At 43.9% G+C, this 24,751-nt stretch overlaps 1 protein-coding gene across 3 annotated transcripts in view; it reads right to left on the reverse strand.

The window, feature by feature from the left end:
- Nucleotides 1-3,688: 3,688 nt before the first annotated feature.
- The window catches only part of HIPK2 (homeodomain interacting protein kinase 2), a 107,916-nt gene continuing 86,853 nt past the window's right edge, over nt 3,689-24,751 (reverse strand). For all 3 annotated transcript variants that reach the window (XM_077468772.1, XM_077468773.1, XM_077468771.1), the window contains exons 13-15: nt 14,730-14,974; nt 9,208-9,365; nt 3,689-7,995 (exon numbers count right to left, since the gene is read on the reverse strand). In XM_077468772.1, the coding sequence (XP_077324898.1) occupies nt 7,555-7,995; nt 9,208-9,365; nt 14,730-14,974 (844 nt within the window). In that variant the 3' untranslated portion in view covers nt 3,689-7,554. The remainder of the gene's footprint in view (nt 7,996-9,207; nt 9,366-14,729; nt 14,975-24,751) is intronic.

The raw sequence follows: 24,751 nt of genomic DNA on the forward strand, positions 1-24,751 counted from the left end.
CCTGATTGGCAGTCCAATGGTCAACTGAAGGACGGCGCACAGCCGGCTGACAAGGCTTGTGCTGTGCTCATGCTAGGTGCACTAGATGTTGATGAATTTTATTAATAATATTCAATATTGTGCCACTGTAGAGGGTCAAGGAAATGAACACAGAAATTGTTTTGCTATAAACTAAAGTGAAACTAAATGTAAAAAAAAGTCATTTTGGGTAATGTAAGGGAGGGTTATAACTGCTGTGCTTTGTGGTTTTTTTTTTCCATCCGTGTCCCATTGGGTAGAATTCACTTCACTTTCTGTCCTATAGCCAAAAAAGAAAGGGAAAGCAAATCCCCCCAAAGTGATGGAATCCCTTGTCACCAGAACTAGTGTCCCCAGTGGAAGATTTCACCCTCTTTTCCTGTCCTGGGGACAACTCAAAGTGTGGGATTTCCTTTCACTTGCAGTGATAATGGTAAACCAGAAAAATGGAGAGGGTGAATCTCCCTAATGAGGACACAGACAACAAAAAAGCCTGACAGATATTTTAATTGTCTTAGCCCTTGTACACGCGGTTGGAGAATCCGTCGAAATGTGTCCTATCGGACCGTTTTGTCGGATAATCCGACTGTGTGTGGTATGCATCGGACTGATTCCGTCGGAATATCCGTCGGACCGAATTTTCCAACTTGCCGGAAATATTTTCCGACAAACTGGTCCGATCGGACATACTCCGATCATGTGTAGAGAATTCCGATCCGACAAAGTGCCACGCATGCTCAGATCAAATTCCTACACCAAAGCTATTGGCTACTAGCCTGAACGTAGTCTCATCGTAACGAAATTACGTCATCACGTTCTGAAAGATCAGATTTTCTGACAACTTTGTCCGACCGTGTGTATGCAACAGTTTCGGACACAATCCGTCAGACAAAATCCGTCGGACAAAATCCAACGGATTTGGTTGTTGAAATGTCCGACCGTGTATACAAGGGCTTAGACCGCTGTAGTATAAGGGAGAAGATGCTGTAGGACCGGTGTAGCAGCACATGGGATTGGGTACGTACATCTTCTCTAACAAGTTCACTGGACCTAAACAAGCAATTAACTCTTGCAGTGCCAGAGCTGCACATCTGCTAGGTATAATTTGAGTTGGGCTCCAGTATTTGGAATTGGGATAGAGGGAGAAGTACTGCAAGACTTTTGAGTCTTATGTTATTTATATTAGTACACTATGACATAGGAATTACACTGCTGCCCCCTGCTGGCCATTCACCACCTCAACACCTGAGAGCAGAAGATTATTCTCATGCATTTTACTAGGGGTGAGCTCAAAGCTCAGGTGTGTTTGGATCCTAGTCCCAACCTGCCTGGGCTATTCCACCAGAAAACTTTCACTGTGCCCTGCCAATAAAAAACAAACTACCTGGACATTTCCTGTACACAATGTGTGGTATGCTTATATGAAAATCTTTCAATTTTTATCAAATATTTAAATCAATATTCTTTTATTTTGCATCCTTCTTACAACAATGAAACCTTTCCCATAGTAGTTTGCATCTCAGCCCCTCCCATAATGAGATTTCCTGCAGGAGTTTGTCTCTGCCCCTCCCACAATGGTGAGATTTCCTGCATTACTTTGTCTCTGTCCCTCCCACAATGAGATTTCCTGCAGTAATTTGTCTCTGCCCCTCTCATAATGAGATTTCCTGCAGTAGTTTGTGTTTCTGACCCTCCCACAATGAGATTTCCTGCAGCAGTTTGTGTTTCTGCCCCTCTCACAATGAGATTTCCTGCAGCAGTTTGTCTCTGCCCCTCCCACAATGAGATTTCCTGCCAGTTTGTGTCTCTGCCCCTCCCACAATGATATTTTCTGCAGCAGTTTGTGTCTCTGCCCCTCCCACAATGGTGAGCTTTCCTGCATTACTTTGTCTCTGCCCCTCCCACAATGAGATTTCCTGCAGTAGATTGTGTTTCTGCCCCTCTCACAATGAGATTTCCTGCAGCAGTTTGTGTCTCTGCCAATACCACAATGAGATTTCCTGCAGCAGTTTGTCTCTGCCCCTCCCACAATGAGATTTCCTCCCATAGTTTGTGTCTCTGCCCCTCCCACAATATTTTCTGCAGCAGTTTGTGTCTCTGCCCCTCCCACAATGGTGAGATTTCCTGCATTACTTTGTCTCTGCCCCTCCCACAATGATATTTCCTGCAGTAGATTGTGTCTCTGCCCCTCTCACAATGGTACGATTTCCCCCCAATAGCTTGGGATTAGAAACTCTAATGATAAGTCTATCCCTGAGATATATGAAAAGCCAGCTTGTGATTATGCTTACTAGCAATGATCTAATATCAACATACACAATATTATCAAAAGTATTGGGACACCTACCTTTACACGCACATGAACTTTAATGGCATCCTAGTCTTATTTTTCGTAAGGATCAATATTGAGTTGGCCCACCCTTTGCAGCTATATCAGCTTCAACTCTTCTGAGAAGGCTGTCCACAAGGTTTAGGAGTGTATCTATGAGAATGGTTGACCATTCTTCCAGAAGCGTAGTTTTGAGGTCAGGGGCTGATGTTGAATGAGAAGGCCTGGCTCACAGTCTCCGCTCTAATCAATCCCAAAGGTGTTCTATCGGGTTGAGGTCAGGGCTCTGTGCAGGCCAGTCAAGTTCTTCCACCCCAAACTCACTCATCCATGTCTCTATGTACTTTGCTTTGAACACTGGTACACAGCCATGTTGAAACAGGAAGGGGCCATCCCCAAACTGTTCCCATAAAGTTTGCAGTATGAAATTGTCCAACATGTCTTGGTAGGCTGACACCTTAAAGAGATTGTAAACCTCCATTTTCAAGTTGTACCTATAGGTAAGGTGGCACAGTGGTGTAGTGATTAGCAATCTCACCTAGCAGTAAAAAGGGTCGCTGGTTCAAATCCCAACCATGACACTACCTGCCTGTAGTTTGCATGTTCTCCCTGTGCCTGTGTGGGTTTCCTCCGGGTACTCCGGTTTCCTCCCACACTCCAAAGACATGCAGGTAGGTAAATTGGCCCTAGTATATGAATGGGGACCTTGGATTGTGGGCTCCTTGAGGGTAGGGACTGATGTGAGTGTGCAATGTACAGGGATAGGGACAATTGTAGACACTCACTCAGGATGGACCAGTGTCTTTATTCAACCTTACTAATTATATAAGCCTATGACAAGGCTTACCTATAGGTACAGTAAATATCTCCTAAAAATGTGCCTTTTAGGAGATATTTACTTTGTACTGTGCCAATGATCTCAATGGCACATGCTTTGTGAAGAAGCGGTCCTCCGTGCTGTTTCTTCACTAGTGAGTGCCCTGATTGGTGGCTCCCGCGCGCATGCATGGAAGTGATGTAATGAGACTCCGGCCAGTCACAGAGTCGGAGTCTGCAGCCCTGGAAGGAAGAGGGGTAAACATGGATGTGGCATCCAGCGGGGACAGCGCCAACTTCGATTGCAAGTAAGTTTTACATAATGCGGTAGTATGCAATGCATACTAGTACATTATGATTTTACCTTGCAGGGAACAAAAAAAGGAAGTAAAACCCTATCAGGGCACAACACTCAGATGAATGCAGCCAGCGCAGGCTACTACAGTGACTTACAACTTACACAGCAGCCGATCAGCAGTGCAATTTTAAAAAAATTCCAAAGGACAAAGAAAGGTTCACACATCATTTTGCTCACAAATTACAGGTCCTTTATTCCCTTTTTGTTAACCTCATCAGCACTGAAGGGGTTATACTCACGGACATGTACGGTCATACACATAACTATGCGCCGACACTTGGGATTTTGTGTTTTTTTAAACCCTTCTTGACAACTCTTAGTCTTAGCAACTGCTGTGAAATCTGACACTTGTCTTAAAAAAAAAACGTCCTCTGCTGCAGGAGGAGGCGGTGAGAATTGCAGACCTCCATCCTGCAGCTGAGAGGTAACATATTATTTTGTTAATCACCAATTGTTATACATTTATAACCTTTTGCAATTGTACAAACATTATTCCTGTGAGTGGATCTAGTTTTGCATCTAGGGACAGCTTGGACAAGCTGCAGAGATGGGTGGCCATGATTTGAAGGGGTACGGGGAGAATCCATCAAGCTGGGATCAGAGGCTGGAAGAGGAGAGGTTAGCATGTACGTCATGGTCGGTCCTTTCTGGACTTAGGCTCTTTAATTTCTCAAAAGTCAACTTGTGAGCCACTTCCACAACCTCTGGCCTGATCCTCCATTAACCTTTTAGTCAATTTCAGTACATTTCTTGAAGATGACAACCCAGAAATAATCAAGGCACGGAAAGACTTGGAAAGACCGGAAAAGGGGCACAGGTATAAATGGCCCACTGATCTTGCTTTTTCCCACCTCACTGATCTGAGCTTGATGTAGTTAAAGTTTAAAAAGATTCTCAAGGTAAAGAATTAAACTCATTTCACTTACACACTAAGGAGGGCAGGAGCATTGTTCAGTGATTTGCAGCTCATTAACTTCGATACTTAGGCCCTATTCACACCTGAGCGTAACATTTTTCTGGCATTTTTGCACTTTGGCATTTTTTTATATTAGCCAATTGGAAAAATGATCACCTGTTTCATCATTTGTTGTCATCTGCTTCCTGCTCCAAAAACGCCAAAATATGCCCGATTTGAGAGACAAAAAAGCGTCCAGAACTTGTCTGAGCCTCAGGCGAGTTGGAGCGGAGATGTGAACCTTCTCCATAGAGAATAATGGATGTTTTCCCCTGAAGCGTTTTGTAACTTCAGGCTTCAAGCTACAAAACACTCAGGTGTGAATGGGGCCTTAGACACTTAAATTACTTATGCTGAATCAACGTTTAGGAGAATAGCTATGCTGAACTGGGGTGGTGTTAGGAGAGGTGCCACCTCTTCAGCTTTATAGGTAGATAGCACATTCTCAAAAACAAAGCAATCTCTTTACAGTGGATTTCAGGTATGTTCCCAGACATAACAGTCCTCCAAACAGGAACTTTCTACTTGGGGCTGTGTGACATTTTGGCCCTTGTCTGGGATAAGCCAATATGAAGTTAGAATGTTATTCAGAGGGATGTTCATTGACCAAATCTGTGTGCCTCTTACTACAGATGATTTCTGATAAGGACTCAAGTTATGTAGCCTTCAGCTCATCAACTTCCCTCTAAAAGTTTTATATGAGAAAAGTCAATGTTGAGGTAGGATAATGTTAGGAGAGGTGCACATTAGTCATTTTTCTGTTTAAGGCCTGATTCACACCTATGCAGTTTTAGTGCTTTTTGCATTTTGCAGATTTGCACTACAAAATGTGTTCCATAGGGAACCATGTTAATTGGACTGTAGTGCAAATCTGGAAAATGCAAAAAGTACTAAAAATGCATAGGTGTGAATCAGGCCTTACACAGGCTTCAGCTTGTATAAGAGCAGTGAGAACAGCAAACTTTCATGAAACTTTCAGCAAGCTTTTGCAAAGCATTTGACAAGCTTTGAGTCTTTAAAGCACCCTTCATCTTCATTTAGAAATGTTATACACAGATCTTAATGGGAGAGCTAATATTCCCTGTAAACAAGCTGCTAGCAGGCATCAACAGACTTTCAACAAGCCTCAAGTAGAGCCAATACACAACATTTACAAAGTGGAGTTTAATGGTATTTTAAAAACTTCAACAGAGCTTGCTAAAAGCTCTGCGAATACTTTGTAAAAAGCTTGCTGTTCACACCGCTCCTATACAAGCTGAAGCCTGTGTGAAACAGGCCTAAGTAAGTATAACATGTCCTTAACCACTAATCCAGCTGATTTCCAATATGGGCACAGCCCTTACACACAGCCCTTCACTAATGAACCTAGCGATCTGAATGTTGTGTGATATTTGAGCCCTTATCTTGGATGCAGGACGGGGTCAGGAGGGCTACCTCCTAGTCAGCTCTGTAAGTATGGACAGCACCTTCTCAATAATCAACCGTCTCATTACAGCCGATTTCAGAAAAGGGCTTAGGTATTACAAAGTCTTTAGCTCACCCTCAGACACTAATCAGCTAAAGGCTGTAGGTCACTGAACAGCTCCCCTATCTATAGGGCAAGGGGAAAGAGTTAAACTTCAGATCCATCTGGCTTGAAGGCCACCAGGTCTTTTGACAACCAACAAAGGACGTTATTAGAGATACAATGGGAAGCAGACAATTTCAGCAGTTTGTAAGGCACTGGGAGCGAAGGACAAAGGGTGGAATGGCGGGAACAAACACATACACACACGTGTCAGGACATCATCTAGTTACATGCCAGTATCTTAGTAATCTTAGACCACAGTTTGTGTTAGTGTTTTGGGTTTCTTGTTGGGAAAAGAAAAAAAATTCAAGACTTCTACTTGTGTTGTGCAATTCCAAAATAAGAGTAAAACAAAAATTAGAGAGAGATCTATCAGAGAGGTGTATAAAAACAGAGCACATCTGTCTGTGCTACACTGTAGCGCAGGAGGAGGAGCTGTCCCTTTCTAAAACACATTAAAGTGACTTGGGAAAAACAACAAAAAACACACAAAAACATAGCAGCTGTGTCTGTTTCAGTCCTTCGAGAAAACTTCCAAGCGTTTTTCCATCTTCTCACGTATGCCGAGTGGCCTGTAGTTCCCTCTGCCGCTCCACGGTCATTCCTACTCGCACTCCTTCACGACATCCCGGAAACCCTCTATGCGAATGAAAACACTGCCTGTTTTGACGATTTTTTTTTTCAACTTTTTTTTTCTTTTTTGGTATCTTAAAACCCTGGAGAGTTTGTTATCCTTCTATACACTTGTAAAATCATTTGTTAAAAATTACAACCCTCTAAAACTTAAAATTATTATAATTAGTGCGGCAAGAGGGGAAAAAAACAGAACAAAAACAAAAAAACCTAAAAGCGGTGCAAATAAGTTGTTATCAGAGGTATCCGCAGTGCCCTCCCCCTGTCCTTGAGGAGGGCATGAGAAGGAAGAAGATGAAGAAGGAAGTGGGACCTCCCTGTGATGCAAAAAAAAAAACACACACGGTTCCATTTTTTTCCCCCCGCAAATATCAAAGTAAAAGAAGAAATTAAAAACTAAAATTACAATATCGTCACCACCCCCTAAATTCTATAGACTCTGTATAATCTCCTATATTTGCGCTACATCACCAGATCCTGGCGTGTTTTTAGTCAGTCGGATTAATAAATACAGCATTTTATAACCCAGTGGGTGACTTCTCCAGCATAGTCTTCACACTCTTCTAGAACAGTTCTAAGATCCAGTGAAGAGAGGAGACCACAACGCTTTATGGGGTGAGGTCTCGATCTCCTAAAAAGACGGTTGTGCAGAAACAGTTTTGGGCTCAAAGAAGTCCACAGATCCAGGTCTCTGCATGCATGGGTTCCACTAATCCTCCAGAACCAAACATAGGTGGTGTTTTTCCAAATAAAAAAAAAAAGGTTCTGACAATTGTCAACTTCTACTTTCATAAACTTTCAGATTAAAAAGTTCTGGAAGTTCACCTGTCCCCCTCTGTTGAGCCACTCTCCCTCCGTTGATCCTCCGGTAAGAGAGCTTAGATGTAGGGGTACTGATTGACTTTGGGTGGACTCAGAGGGTAGCCAGTGTATACAGTGGACGTGGGGGATGCTGGGATATAAGTTTGATGGGTGAATTGTGCCTGGTATTGGCTAGGATGGAGGCTGGGAGAAGGAAGCAGTCGTGACGCCATGTTGACCGGAACGATGCTGGTAGGATAAGCAGCGTGACGTGCAGAACCTTGAGATGCCACCAGATGGGCGACAGTGCCCGTGGAACCGAGAGCAGCAGGAGCGGTGTAGGTATACAGGTGAGGTTGGCTGGGGAGGTGGGCAGTGGCTGCCAGGTGAGGGTGCACCGCCCCATGGCTGGGGCTGTTGTGCGGGAAAGAATATGGGGCCTGCGCAAGTGTGGGTGCTATGTAGGCCTGCTGTCTTCGATGGCTGGCAGCTCGCTCGGTGTTCATGTGCTGAGATACCTGTAAGGAGAGGGTAACAGAATTTTTTAAAGAAAATCCTTGTCTATAAAAATTAGCATTCATATGCTGGGCTCTGTGCTTCTGCATGGTTTATATGCATGGTCTCTGTGCTTCTGCAAGGTTTTCAGTGTCATTAAACTGCCAGCTAACTATACTGAATTTAAAGTGTTACCAAACCCACAACAGTGAAATCAGTCTGTATATGCAGTACAGCATGCTTGTTATACTCACTGTGGAACCTAAGGGGTTAATCCTTTGCATTGTGTAAAGAGGCTGTGTGATCCTGTCTTCTCTGATCCTCACCTTCTTCCACTATCCCCAATCCATCTCCTGATAAAATAGAGCCTTGAAGGCACTCTGCACATGCTCAGTTTGGTGTGTATTGCTACAGAGCTTTTTTTTTTCTTGGGAAGGTGCATGTGATCAGCACAGGGCCAATCAGCACTGTCAAGACAGAGGGTCTGCAGCTCATAGGACAGTCAGAGGAGAATAAAAACTCCTCCTACAAGCTTTAACAGGACACTGATAGAAGTCACAAGACTGCTATATACTGCTAATGATAAAAAGTATTTAGCAGTTTATATTTACTAAAATAATTTCCATGTTCTGTGTACTGTGGGAGACTAGATATAGTGAAGGCAGGCTTCTGGGTTTAGTAACACTTTAAGGAGTTACCTCACCTTTTAAGATTGTTGGCTTCCCTTACATGAGCTGTGAGTGATCACCTGACCTTGTTTTACTGCCAGTTATCCTTGCATTGGTTCTGAATGATCACATGTGCACATCATACTACTAGCTTGCATTACATTGGATATGAGTGGTCACACGCTTTTGTTTCACTGCCAATATTCTCTACATTGGCTCGGAATGATCACATGACCACCTCAAACTAACAGCTCGCTTTACATTGGCTGTAAAAGGTCACATGAGCTCATAACACTGCCAGGTTTCGCCACAATAGACTCTTGACATTTATGATACTGAAAGGGGTAGAGTATTACAAGCATACAAGATGATGTATTTAAATAAACTGATCTACTAGAAGCTATAAAGAGCAACCTTCTGATATGGTCCACTCTAAATATTAAGTCATGGTAAGGCAAACATAATCATTTAAGGGAGCCATAGTATGCTGCATCCCTAGGCACAAGCCTCATGAGCCTTCTGCAAATGACAGGTCACAATTGCATTATCGATCATTGATCTGGTTACCTGGCTGAGATTGAGCGGCTGCTGCTGGAACGAGTGTCCGGTGGTCCTGGACTGGCGGTAGGAAGCTGAGGAGACAGTGCTGCTGGAGGAATGTGTGCTGGAAGCCACGGTGGAGGAGGTGGAGGATTTGGGTTTATATGAGTGGTGGCTAGTTGTATCTATATTGGGAAAGGAGGAAAGAAAATGAACATCAACATCTCGTAGTGAGAAACTAAACCAATTAAAAAAAAAAATGGAAAAGGCCTGCGTTTTTCAGGACCTAAGCACGACAGATTGGAGGTAGCCTTATGTAAAAGGACGCAAGTAAGTTTATATTAAGCCACCCATAAAGCCATACCGCGTGGGCACACACTGAATGGGCACGAATGTCAAAACACTGACATCTGTCCCATTCAGCAAAAAATCTGATTCCCTGCTGAATGGAGCGGACCGACTCTGTAAAAGAGCGTCTAGCGAAATGATAGATTAAAGTGGACCTGTCATCAGATATATATTTTTATGTAAAGTAATTTGTAAATGTAACACTTACAGGCATTTATTCCCTCTCAGAGAGATCAAAGTACCTCCCCTGACAATGCCATCATTTTTCAATCTCTCCAGAAGGACCGTGTCATCCTTATTCAGGAATCATCCAGGGTCATCATCTACTTCCCGGACATGTATGCTGACTCAAAAATGACCCAATCACATCAACCCCGGTGTCTGCATAGTTTTTGTGTTCACAAATGACACAGATCACCTTATGGACTTGCTACAAAGTTACAGTGATCCAGTCTGATCATTGGAGGGAGAGGAAACTGAGGAAATGCTTCCTCCTGTTTGCAGCACACTGAAAACATCCTCTTGGCCTAGGTCAGTGATGGCGGACCTTGGCACCCCAGATGTTTTGGAACTACATTTCCCATGATGCTTAACTACAGTACAAAGTGCATGAGCATCATGGGAAACTTAGTTCTAAAACATCTGGGGTGCCAAGGTTCGCCATCACTGTCCTGGGTAAAGTCCCTGACTGGAGCTCAAGTATGACTTTTTAATCATAAAATTGTTGAGCTTTTCTGATAATAATACTGTCACTGTATATTTTCATGTCAGTAATGTATTCATGCTGACTTGTAAGTTTACTGAGAGGTCCACTTTAATAAGATGAGCCAGGAGACTGCTGTTCTTGAGTACAGTGCATACGGACACAATACTGTGCATTGACAGCGTTTGGAAATCAGGTTATGGAACAGCTAGCTGTGAATAGACCATAGGTATGCGCAGGGGGTGTGTCGGGCGTGCATGGGCACACCCTAATCACCCATTGCAGCGCAGATTCCCCCTGCTAATATTTTACCAAAGCTCCTAAAACAATGAGAAAAAAATACATTTAAAAAAATAAATAAAATTGTAAAAAATAATACAAAACTAGAAAAACTGCTAACTCTGTCCACTCTACTACATTTTTACTTTTATTTAGAGTGTGTGTGTGTGTGTGTGTGTGTGTATGTGTATGTATATGTATATATATGTATATATATATATATATATATATATATATATATACATACACACACACACATACATATATACACACACAGTATCTCACAAAAAAAAGTACACCCTCACATTTTTGTAGGTATTTTATTATACCTTTTCATGTGACAACACTGAATTAACAACACTTTGCTACAATGTAAAGTAGTGAGTGTACAGCTTGTATAACAGTGTAAATTTGCTGTCCCTCAAAATAACTCAACACACAGCCATTAATGTCTAAATCACTGGCAACAAAAGTGAGTACACCCCTAAGTGAAAATGTCCATATTGGGCCCAATTAGCCATTTTCCCTCCCCAATGTCATGTGACTCAGTGTTACAAGGTCTCAGGTGTGAATGGGGAACAGGTGTGTTCAATTCAGTGTTATCACTCTCACTTTCTCATACTGGTCACTGGTAATTCAACATGGTACCTCATGGAAAAGATCTGAGGATCTGAAAAAAAGAATTGTTGCTCTACATAAAGATGGCCCAGACTATAAGAAGATTGCCAAGACCCTGAAACTGAGCTGCAGCACGGTGGCCAAGACCATACAGCGGTTTAACAGGACAGGTTCTACTCAGGCCTCGCCATGGTCGACCAAAGAAGTTGAGTGCACGTGCTCAGCGTCGTATCCAGAGGTTGTCTTTGGGAAATAGATGTATGAGTGCTGTCAGCATTGCTGCAGAGGTTGAAGGGGGACAGCCTGTCAGCGCTCAGACCATACGCCTCACACTGCATCAAATTGGTCTGCATGGCTGTCGTCCCAGAAAAAAGCCTCTTCTAAAGAAACCCCGCAAACAGTTTGCTGAAGACAAGCAGACTAAGTACATGGATTACTGGAACATTGTCCTGTGGTCTGATGAGACCAAGATAAACTTATTTGGTTCAGATGGTGTCAAGCGTGTGTGGCAGCAACCAGGTGAGGAGTACAAAGACAAGTTTGTCTTACCTACAGTCAAGCATGGTGGTGGGGGTGTCATGGTCTGGGGCTGCATGAGTGCTGCCGGCACTGGGGAGCTACAAGCCATGTACTGTGACATACTGAAGTAGAGCATGATCCCCTCCCTTCGGAGACTGGGCCGCAGACAGGGGCAGACTTACAACTCATTGGACCCCTGGGCAATAGGAGATCATGGGGCCCCCAGGTTTAAAGATGACCACCACGCAGCAGCTATCTTTATAACACAACATTAACGTGGCAGGACCGTGTGGGGGGGCACCAAGCTCAGAGACATGCATAGTGGTAGGAAGTTTAAGGCTGGCGACCCAATAAAGGTACCAGGAGCCTCTTATGGGAAGTACCACCTTAACAGCATAATGGGCCCCTGGGCAAAGTAATGCACTGGAGCCACTGCCAAGGAGATGGTAACCTATGGTGTGCAGAGTGTAAGTTATGCTGCATATTGGATGTGGCTTTTTAATCTAATTAGAAATTTTTGTCTGATTTTTTTACAAAGTTTTATTTTACATTTTTTTATTTTATTTTAATGTTCAATTAATTTTAATATAATCTTTTTTTACATTATTTTCACAATGCTGTTGGGGAGTTGCTTTGATGAAGTATCAGGGATCTAAATAGACCCTGAAGTCTAATTTTTGAGACAGAGAAAGGGACTGGGGATTTGTCTCTGTAACCTTAGCTGCACTACAGATGAATAAACAGGAGACAGAGACTCCGGCCGATTTATGAACTGAAGCATAGGAAACACAAATAGCTGCAGCTGCTGCCAGCGGGAGAGGAAAGGAGGGGCACTCTGGAGGTTATAACCTACAGATAGTGGGCAGTATACAGTAGTAGGAAGCTGTATACAGAGGGAGGGGGGCAGTAAACAGGGGGAGGAGGACAGTATACAGGGGGGAGCAGTATACAGAGAAAGTGGGGCAGTATACAGGGGAGGGGGGCAGTATACAGTGGCGGGGAGCAGTGAGCAGTATACAGGGGGGGGAGGAGGCAGTATACAGTGGTGGGGAGCAGTGAGCAGTATACGGAGGAGGGTAAGTATACAGTGGTGGGGAGCAGTGAGCAGTACACAGGGGGAGGAGAATACAGGGGAAGAGGGCAGTATACAGTGGTGGGGAGCAGTGAGCAGTATACAGGGGGAGGTGGGTAGTATACAGTGGTGGTGAGCAGTGAGCAGTATACAGGGGGGAGGGAGCAGTATACAGTGATGGGGAGCATTACACAGGGGGAGGGGGCAGTATACAGGGGGGAGCAGTATACAGGGGGAGGGGGGCAGTATATAGGGGGAGGGAGCATGGAGTGTACTAACCACAGTAGGGAGCTGAAGCATTACAGATAGAGGGAATAGCTGTAGGAGTCACTCACCACATAGATGGAGAAGCCTTCCATGGTCGCCATCTATGCTCCTCCTCCCAGTCCTCTATCACTTTCAGCAGCCACCTGTGCATGTAAATGAAGGTGGCCACACCCCCAACCCACCCACCAGCTCGGTCAGCCAGTGTAGAAGCTGCTGGCTGCGAGAGACCATTGGGTCTACCCAGCACAAAAGCTGCACTGACCCGAGGTAGAAACCAGAGGTAGCCTATAGCTCCCTGGTTGCATAGATAGACATGCCACCGCTCGGGCCCCCTGCAATATGGCTGAGGCCCCGTGGGTAGGAGGGGCGGCTGGGCAGCACATAGAGGAACCAAGCCGTCCATTTATCTCCTGCCACCGCTGAATACTTGTAGGAGAAGCGAAATGGACGGGTTAGTTCCCCTGTGCTGCCCAGGCGGCCTCGTGTGTCTGCTTTGGATGTTTGGCATCAGTCAAGGACAGGCCCCCTACCTGCCTACCGGGCAGAGCCCGATATGCCCGAATGGTCAGTCTGTACCTGGTTGCAGAGCAGTATTCTAACATGATAACAACCTCCAAGACGACCACTGCCTTGCTAAAGAAGCTCAGGGTAAAGGTGATTGACTGGCCAAGTATGTCTCCAGACGTAAACCCTATTGAGCATCTGGGGGACATCCTCAAAAGGAAGGTGGAGGAGCACAAGGTCTCTAACATCCACCAGCTCTGTGATGTAGTCATGGAGGAGTGAAGAGGACTCCAATGACAACCTGTGAAGCTCTGGTGAACTCCATGCCCAAGTGGGTTAAGGCAGTGCTGGAAAATAATGGTGGCCACACAAAATACTGACTCTTTGGGCCCAATTTGGACATTTTCACTTAGGAGCCTTCTCACTTTTGTTGCCAGCGGTTTAGACATTAATGGCTGTGTGTTGAGTTATTTTGAGGGGACAGTTATATAAGCTGTACACTCACTACTACATTGTAGCAAAGTGTCATTTTTTTCAGTGTTGTCAGATGAAAAGATATGATAAAATATTTACAAAAATGTTAGGGGTGTACTCACTTTTGTGAGATACTGTGTGTGTGTGTGTGTATATATGTGTGTGTATATATATATATATATATATATATATATATATATATACACGCATGTGTGTTTGAGTTTTGGACTGCACGCCTAATGCAGTAGACTGCGCACACCTATGGAATAGACTCAATATTCCCTTATCAGACAGTCAATGACACCTAACTTCTCCACAAGCACAACCAGTCATAAATAGGAGAAGATTATTACACGGAGGTGGGGCATAGTAGCACCTATGTAAAAAACTTTTAACCTTAAAACCCCTTTCACACTGAGCCGTGAGCAGCGTTAGCGGTAAAGCACCACTATTTTTAGCGGCGTTTTACTGCTGTTTTAGCTGCGCTGTTTTAACCCCCGCGAGCGGCCGAATAAAGGGTTAAATGTGCCGCAGCTGCCAAATCGCTTTGCAGGCACTTCAGCAGCGGTGCTCATTCATTTCAATGGGCAGGGGCGGTATAGAAGCTGGATGGCAGGAAGAGGCGTTTTTCAGGCGCTTTCCAGATGCTATTTTTAGCCCTTTAGCGCCTGAAAAATGGCTCAGTGTGAAAGTGGTCTAAGAAGTAAAAAAAATAGACATGTTGAGAGATTTCCCATAGAAACAGCACCCTTTCTCCTTCTTTACCTGGCTGTCGTCGCTCGCATTCCAGGCGTCCTTCACTGGCCTGGGTCTTCAGAGGTGGCACAATGATGTTGCGTGAGTTGGTGGAGCAAGGAACCTCTGGCTGGCATTTGCTTTCATGGGCAGCCGTGTTGGCAGCTCGCCGCTGTCCGTTGGCAGCATAAGGACTGGTGTTACTCGAGGAGTCTGAGATAGGCGAGTCGTGTACGGTGACGCAGCTGATAACATTCCGGCGCTGTTTGGGAAGGCTGAGAAATAAGGAGACAGAGTGAGAACTTTGGGGATGCTGTTACATAATGATACAATTGTATTGCTTCCCTTTTCTTTAATATAGCCAACACTATATAATCTGATTGTTCAATCAATTTAAAGCGGACCTGTCATCAGATAAATGATCTCATGTTAAATGCAGTGTAAGACGTCCAGGTATTTATTACATCTCACACAGATCATAAAGAGTTACTGTGTAGACAGCCAGTGCAGAGAAGATTTTGTGCAAAGTACATTTATTTTATTTTTTCCCTTTATTTTCACCTGGTGATCCTGCCAGTAACACATTTCCAGCCCTAGGGTGACAACAATCACTCACTGCACTGTATCTAAGGAGGAACAGCATTGTCACCATAGAAAAGCACTATAAACACAACCTACTCGCCTAATCTCCATAGCATAGGTAGGATGTGTTCTGTAGTAATCAGAGATAGCTGAAAACAATGTAACTGCACAGGCAGAGAATACAGGAAGTCATCAGCTTGTAAAAATTCTAGCAGGACCAACATGTATTTCTTTGCACTTAATAAACAAATACAACAAAACACTTTTAATAGTATATTAACAGAAAAAAGGGGAGAAAAAAAAAATTTCATCCATACACTTTATAGCCGTGTTAAAGTGGTTGTAAACCCTTTTTGGTGACTTTTACTTATAGGTAAGCCTAGAATTAGGCTTACTTATAGGTAGTGGAAATATCTCCTAAACGTGTGCCGTGTAGGAGATATTTCACTTGTAGTGCGCCAATGTCGTCAGCGGCGCATGCGCTATGAAGAAACAGACCACCATGTCGCTTCTTCCCCCAGCATGTGCCGTGACTGACGGCTCCCACGCGCATGCGCGGGAGTGACGTCATGCAACTCCGGCCAGTCACAGAGCCAGAGTCCGTGGCACCAGAAGGAAGAAGGGCGAAGATGGACGCGGCCTGCTCAGGGGACAACGCGGGCTTCGTTTGCAGGTAAGTATCATATAATGGGCTAGCTAATTATGCTTTTCATTTGTAGGCCTTGCGGGGAGCAACAGAGGAAGTAAAACCCATCTGGGTTTACTTCCTCTTTAAGGTTGGGGGTGCGGTGGAAAAAGAAAGCACTTTGAGGCCGGATTCACACATATGCAGCCGGTTCGTGCCTGGGGCCTGGTGCGTCTCTGTTCACCAGTTCAGGTGCGAATTAGGTCCAAATTTTTGCCTGAATTTGCACCTGAATTGGACCCAAAGAACCACAGGACCCTTTTTGAATGCAGACCATAGCCGACCCGAACCTGTGTGAACTGGCTCAATTGAGAGCAGGTCACACTCGCCTGTCATACGAATTGGATACGGTGAAACTCACATCCAATGCATATGTGTGAACCCAGGCTGAAAGTCCAATCATACTTTGTATAAAGATATGCAGGGCTAGAAATACAAACAAACATATAAATAAAAATCCACTGCCATTGAGCATATTCATATCCATGTTCCAAGAAATGGCATCACCCACAGTGTAAATATGACAAGCTGAGGTGAACTATGAAATCCTCCGCCGCACACCAACACACTGGGCCTCATTCTTTAAGAACTATTTGAAGCTGTTTTTTTATTTCAGAATATTTTATTATTATTTTTTACCATTCATGTGTCTTTTTTCATGTTTGTGTCTTGTTTGCTTTTGCGAGGATGCATAAAAAAATTACACACAATTAAAAAAAAATCTTTATTGCATTTGTGATGAACTTTGCCATGCTTTGTACCAGAAATGTATTATTAGTGTCTTCATAAATACAACAAATTGAAAAGGAAATTTTGCATGTTTGATCTACAGTAATACTAGCTGTTTTGTAACTATCACTTTTTTTTTATTTATTTATATTTTTTTATTATTTTTATTTATTTTTTTACCTATAAATGACATTCGTTTTTGACAACAGGGTCAGTTTATCTATGTTAAAAAAATGTGTGAATCTCCAGTGAAATTTGAGTGAAGCCTTGTTTGTCCACCCCAAAAAATAAATATGTGTTACTTCAGTAGCATAAATGGTGACAATGTATTTTCTGATTCTGTAGGCACAGAAAGATGTTGCTGTGGTCCATAAGTACTGGAACTCAAGTGGTTAAAAAAAAAAAATATATAGATAAAAAAAAAAAATTCCTTTAAATAAGGTGAAGCCCCCTGACATCACAGGCCCGAAGCCTCTGTAATCCCCCATAGTTACACCCCAGGATGTCGCTCTTGGAAAGGCGGATGGGTCTTTGGGTCTGAAGGGGGGAGGGGAGGGAAATGGCGGCTGCAGCACAGGCCCCAGGCAGAGAGAGAGGGATGCTTTTCCCACTGATTGCGTTATGTCTCCATGGCAACTGAAGTTTAGGAGTCAGAGTGCAGAATGGATGGCGGTAATCATCGGGCCGCATCCAGGAGACGCAGACAGCTCTATATATCAACGCTGAGAGAACGAGACATTTCACAGAGACACAAAGGACCCTTCTCTCCACTCGGCACAAAGGACACCAAATCACTGCTAAATCCGCAGCCATTGTGTTTGTTTTCATCCAAAGGGAGACCGAGGGACATTTAAGTTACAAAGAAACAAATATATACTGTATATAAATAATAAATGGGGGATCATGTAACAAAAAAAAAAAACAACAAACCACTCCAAAAATTTTCAGGAGTCATTGCTGATCTGCTATTGATCATCATCGCACAATTTGCGACAGGACATTAAAAAACAAAATCTCTGATTCAACAAGTGATACTTTTAGGGCTCATTCACACCAGCACCGTAGGGCTGCATAGGGCACAATGCAACTTACCTTATGTCTTCAAGTCACACCAAAGCACTGCACTGGTGTGCGTTCAAAAAATATAGGGCGTGTTCTATTTTTGTGTGTGCGTTCCAATGCACTGTGCCAAACAGCAATATGCTGCAGCACAAAGAGTTTACATAGAAGTTTTCAAAAATAAATAAAAAGGGAGGACTGCAATGCACTGCAGCGTGTATTCACACTGCAAATCTGCACACACGCGTTGTGTTCTATGCGTTATTTGGCGTGAAGAAACCATTAGACCAAAAAGTTCAAACGACATCTTATTAGGCCTCAGCAAAACTATACTCCCATAAAAGCTTATGGCTCAAAAACGCTGTGGTTATTGGTGTGTTTTAGCTGTTTTTAGCTTTTTAATCTGGTAGGTTCTCAAATTTCACAGTTGTGAGATCAAATACAAAGATCGTACAATCACATTGTAACATTTATAGTCAGCTTTAGCAATTCCAAAGTCCAGGATCCCAGTGTTCCAATAGAATGTATAGGTGTCTGTTTTCACCTTCCAAGGCTGGGTTATAATCGGTGGCAGAACTATTGCAATGGAAGCCTATGTGGCTGGATGGAGAACCAGTGGAGCCCCAGAGGCACTGCAGGGCTGAACCGCCAGTCCTGTTGGCCCTTGTACACACGGTCGGAGATTCGAATGTGTCCGATCGGAGCGCTTTGTCGCATATTCCGACTGTGTGTGGTATGCATCGGACTGTTTCCGTCGGAATATCCGTCGGACCAAATTTTCCAACTTGCCGGAAATATTTTCCGACAAACTGCTCCGATCGGACATACTCCGATCATGTAAAGAGAATTCCGATCGGACAAAGTGCCACGCATGCTCAGATCAAATTCCTACATCAAAGCTATTGGCTACTATCCTGAACGTAGTCCCATCGTAACGAAATTACGTCATCACGTTCTGAAAGATCGGATTTTCCGACAACTTTGTCCGACCGTGTGTATGCAACAGTTTCGGACAAGATCCGTCGGACAAAATCCGACGGATTTGGTTGTCGGAATGTCCGACCGTGTGTACAAGGGCTTAGGGAACAGTTGCTGTGTATCAGGAGTTGTTGTCAAACTGAACACTACAGAATTGGAGAGGCACAGAACTCATAGCAAAGCCCTTGAGGGCCCAATCATACATGCTCATTGTGGTAACGTGTACTAAAACACACACAATGCCGCAATTCACTGCAAGACACCCCACGTTGTGGGGTGTGTTGTGGGGTCATTTATTGTGAATATAAGCCAACACACTACACAGTAAAGGGCAACGCATGGTGCACCAAAGCACAACTTTAAACATTGTGATGTGCATTGCTTTAAAAAAAAAAAAAAAAGATAATTTTCCTTTTTCTTGTCTGTTGTGGTATGTTGACAACTCATTAATGAATGGGAAATCATATACAACCACATAATGTATGAGCTGCCTTAATGTAGTGCATGTTAACTCATGCCATCTTAACTAAAGCCTAGTACATACAGGGGTGAATATAGAGCAGCATCGGCAGGTTCAATAGAAACCCGGCCGACATTTGGCCCATGTGTACGGCAGCCGATCTGACAGAGGCTTCTGTCGAAGGGGCATGACCAAAAATGGTCTGCCGAGCGGCATCCGATCAGCACACTCAGACAATGGTTGAGAACGCTAAATGGTGTGTTCTGGCATGGGGGCCATCCCCTGTCACAACACAATAGCTCAGCAGGGGAGATCATTGTACTAACATCAGATTATTAGTACAGCGGCTCCACCTGAGGCCTTCAGGTTTTTTTTTCAGGATGAACGAAAAAAAATCTACCAGTGCGTAGGCATAAAAATAGGAGAGCTGACAACTGCTCTTGAGCCCCACATGTCCAACCAACAGCCGAGCCCTGCATGCTACACTCAGTGAGCATCTCTATATGAGATCATATATGAATAAACTCTACAACCCATGTTTACAGGGTTCATTCATTACACTGTAACTCATTTTTGGCAAGAAAAACAGGGAAAGAGGGGGGATTGGGCAGGAGCGGATGCATGGATCTGAACACAGACACTGTGAGTTTGGATCCGTACATCCACTTAAGGTTGCCACTGGTCTGGGATTGACCAGGACAGTCTGGGTTTTGAATCATGTGTCCAGGTTTAAGGTGGACTAAAACCCAGACACATAATTCAGATCCGGCTGTGGCTCCCCAGGTAACCAAGATAGTCACACACAAATCCAGGAGCTGTGGGTAGCTGTCTGGGGGCAGGTTCGGCATCACTGGGGGGCAGGAAGCTGCCTGTGCACAGCTCCGAGGTGGATGAAGACGCAGCAAAAAAATAAAATAAAACAGCTCAGGACAAAGGATGGGTCTCAGAGCCCATCTAAATGAGCCCTACAAAAATCTTTAAAATAAGAAAATGCCTGTTATTTGGTATATTTGTTCATTTATGGTCGGGATCGATGGCTTAGACAGCGAGGCACCTTTCCTACGAGATGCCTCGAGTTATGTTTTTCATCCTGCGATAATCTGACTCGAATGCCCTTTAAAACAAACAAGCGCAGAGTGTTCTGAAATGTTGTCAGGACGCTTTGATAGCTGTCGGTGCTCTTGGAAGCCGTTAGTCACATGCAGTCCCCCTCCTTCCCGCACCCAACGCAGACACTGACTCCCTTGTTCTTTCAAGACAGCGGCTGCGATCCCTAGCCAAACGGCTAAGAGAAAAGGGCCGTGATTATAAGTGAAGGACAATTTCTTGCTATAAAATCGCTTGGAAGTTAAAATTCTTTAATTTTCCTGAGGCTCCAGTGATGACACTTTCAGCTGACGACAATCCTGGAGATCAAAATGCGCCATGGAAAATCTGTTTTATCAGCTTGCCGAGAAATGCCGCACTGCCTCAAGTCGCGTTCCACTGTTTATTTATGGCATTTATGACAAAATTTAGAGGGAAGCCAAGCTCCACATAGTAGCCATCATTTTCTCAATACAAATAAAATGAAACACAGTTTAAATACAGTATTAGTGATAAAAGCAGCAGTACACAACAGTTTTTTTAAGCTTATATATATATATATATATATATATATACCGTATATACTCGAGTATAAGCCGAGATTTTCAGCCTCTTTTTTGAGGCTGAAAGTGCCCCCCTCGGCTTATACTCGAGTCATCGCTGTCTGCCTGCTCGATCAGCGTGTCGAGCAGACAGACAGCGGACATTCTACCATTCAAACGCCGCGCCTCCGCCTTCGCCTGTGATAGGCGGAACACTGAATTTCCCAGCAGCCTGTGTTCCGCCTATCACGGACATCGTCTCATCCTCGTACTACGGACGAGGATGAGACGATGTCCGTGATAGGCGGAACACAGGCTGCTGGGAAATTCAGTGTTCCGCCTATCACAGGCGAAGGCGGAGGCGGAGGCGCGGCGTTTGAATGGTAGAATGTCCGCCGAGGCGCCGACGAAGAGCGGCGATCCTGGCAAGGCACGGGACGGAGGCAAGGCAAGGCACGGCACGGCACGGGACGGAGGCAAGGCACGACACGGGACGGAGGCAAGGCACGGCACGGGACAGAGGCAAGGAGGCAAGGCACGGGACGGAGGCAAGGCACGGGACACAGGCTCGGGACACAGGTAGGCTGGACACACACACACACACACACACACACACACACACACACACACACACACACACACGGACACACACACACAGGGATGGATGGATACACACACACACAGGGATGGATGGATGGATGGAGACACACACACACAGGGATGGATGGATGGAGACACACACACACAGGGATGGATGGATGGATGGAGACACACACACACAGGGATGGATGGATGGATGGACACACACACACACAGGGATGGATGGATGGATGGACACACACACACACAGGGATGGATGGACGGACACACAGGGATGGACGGACACACAGGGATGGACGGACACACACACAGGGATGGACGGACACACAGGGATGGACGGACACACAGGGATGGACGGACACACAGGGATGGACGGACACACACACAGGGATGGACAGGCATGTCTCACCCTCGGCTTATACACGAGTCAATAAGTTTGCCAGTTTTTTTGGGGGTAAATTGGGGGCCTCGGCTTATATTCGGGTCGGCCTATACTCGAGTATATACGGTATATATATATATATATATATATATATATATATATATATCCCATTCACAAAATGCATATCATATTTTTATTGGGTTTTTAATGTGCTGCATTGAATTTGAATGAATTTTCATTTTTATTCCTCACTCAATAACATGGGAAAAATGGACATGTGACTCAAAAAACTCACTAATAAAAAAACATGATGTATTTTTGGTGCTTTTTTGTGTGCTATCAAAGACTATAATGGAAGGTGTGTTTTTGGTGCATTTTTCCCAAAATGTACTGAAAAATCAACAAGCAGGACTTTTTAAAAGCACAACGTACTGTATAAAATTTCAGCCAATAGATGTGAATAGTTACATAGCGTGTAAAGGGGACGTGCGCTTTTCATGCGTGGAGCAGGTGCGTTTTAATGCTGCAAAAGTACACAGATGTAAACCGGCCCTAAATCTGCTTGCAAAAAAATCTGCGGCCAACTAAGAAAGGTCTTTGTCATTTTTTATGAAGGCTTCTCTTACTCAGGTTTTGCATGAATTGTCTAAATTGTAGTCGCACCTATGGCATATTTCAGCCAGTGTCAAACAACTTTCAATTGTAAAAACATTTCCCAACACTCAGACAACATTGAGGGAAAAAAGTATTTGATCCCCTGCTGATTTTGTACATTTGTCCACTGACAAAGAAATGATCAGTCTATAATTTTAATGGTAGGTTTATTTTAACATTGAGAGACAGAATAACAACGGAAAAATCCAGAAAACACATTTCAAAAAACGTTAAAAATTGATTTGCATTTTAATGAGTGAAATAAGTATTTGACCCCTTCTCAAAACATGACTTGGCCTTGGTGGCAAAACCCTTGTTGACAATCACAGAGGTCAGATGTTTTTTGTAGTTGGCCACCAGGTTTGCACACATCTCAGGAGGGATTTTTTCCCAATTTTCTTTGCAGATCTTCTCCAAGTGATTAAGGTTTTTGAGGCCGATGTTTGGTAACTCGAACCTTCAGCTCCCTTCACATATTTTTTATGGGATTAAGGTCTGGAGACTGGCTAGGCCACTCGAGGACCTTAAGTCTTTTTGAGCCACTTCTTTATTGCCAATGCTGTGTGTTTTGGGTCATTGTCATGCTGGAATACCCATCCACGACCCATTTTCAATGCCCTGGCTAAGGGAAGGAGGTTCTCACCCAAAGATTTGATGGTACATGGCCCCGTCCATCGTCCCTTTGATGCAGTGAAGTTGTCTTGTCCTCTTTGCAGAAAAACAACCCCAAAACATAATGTTTCCACCTCCATGTTTGACAGTGGGGATGGTGTTCTTGCGGTCATAGGCAGCATTACTCCTCCTCCAAACACAGCAAGTTGAGTAGATACCAAAGAGAGAGCTCAATTTTGGTCTCATCGACCACAACACTTTCACTCAGTTCTCCTCTGAATCATTCAGATGTTCATTAGTAAAACTTCAGACAGGCCTATACATGTGCTTTCTTAAGAAGGGGGACCTTGCGGGAGCTGCAGGATTTCAGTCCTTCACAGCGTAGGGTGTTACCAATTGTTTTCTTGGTGACTATGGTCTCTGGTGCCTTGAGATCATTGATTCTCCTGCGTAGTTCTGGGCTGATTCTTTACTGTTCTCATGATCAGTGAAACGATCATTGAAACTCCACAGGGTGAGAATTTGCATGGAGCCCCAGCCCGAGAGAGATTAACAGTTATTTTGTGTTTCTTCCATTTGCGAATAATCGCACCAACTATTGTCACCCTCTCACCAAGCTGCTTGGTGATGGTCTTGTAGCCCATTCCAGCTTTGTGTAGGTCTACAATCTTGTCCCTGACATCCTTGGACAGCGCTTTGGTCTTGGCCATGGTAGAGAGATTAGAATCTGATTGATTGGTTTCTTCTGTGGACAGGTTTCTTTTATACAGGTAACAAATTGACATTAGGAGCACTCCCTTTAAGAGAGTGCTCCTAATCTCAGCTCGTTACCTGTATAGAAGACACCTGGGAGCCAGAAATCTTGTTGATCGATAGGGGATCAAATACTTATTTCACTCATTAAAATGCAAATCGATTTATAACTTTTTGGAAATGTGTTTTGCTGGATATTTTTGTTGTTATTCTGTCTCTCACTGTTAAAATAAACCTACCATTAAAATTATAGACTGATCATTTCTTTGTCAGACATACAAAATCAGCAGGGGATCAAATACTTTTTTTCCCCTCACTGTATATATAAGAAATATTTGTCTAGTTATTCGTCCAATAAAACTGATGGCACATTTATTATGTACAAATGGGGCACAATTAAATGTTCTTAGTCTACTTCCTCAACAGTTCCAATGTTTTTTCTCCTTATTAAAGAGGAAATTCATTCTCTAAATCAACATTGACTATTTTTAATCCTTATGCTTCTAGCATTAGTAAATATATTTAAAAGTTTTAAACTTTTTTTTTTACATTTCTTCAGTTACTTTCTGGTTTCCAGGCCTAGGCAAATTAGGTCATACATCCCAGAAGTCTTCAGGAGAGGAGGAGGGTTTTTCTCAGCTGAACACATCCTCCTGCCTACATACCTGAGCTAAGGGCAGATGGATTCCAAGAAGTAATGGTACATGAATCATCTGCCCTTATTTAAAGCGGGAGTCCGCCATTTTTTTTTTTTTAAAGCCAGCAGCTACAAATACTGCAGCTGCTGACTTTTAAAATAATGACACTGTCGGCACCCGAATCCTCGATCGTCTCTCGGGTGCTGCCGCCGCCATCGTGGGTATCTTGTGGCTTCATTTCCCGGTTCCCTACTGCGCATGCGCGAGTCGCGCTGCGCAATAAGGATGGTCC

Source organism: Lithobates pipiens, unplaced genomic scaffold (genome assembly GCF_037356315.1).
Source record: "Lithobates pipiens isolate NorthernLeopardFrog02 unplaced genomic scaffold, aLitPip1_a1.2 Scaffold_8, whole genome shotgun sequence".
Taxonomy (NCBI): domain Eukaryota; kingdom Metazoa; phylum Chordata; class Amphibia; order Anura; family Ranidae; genus Lithobates; species Lithobates pipiens.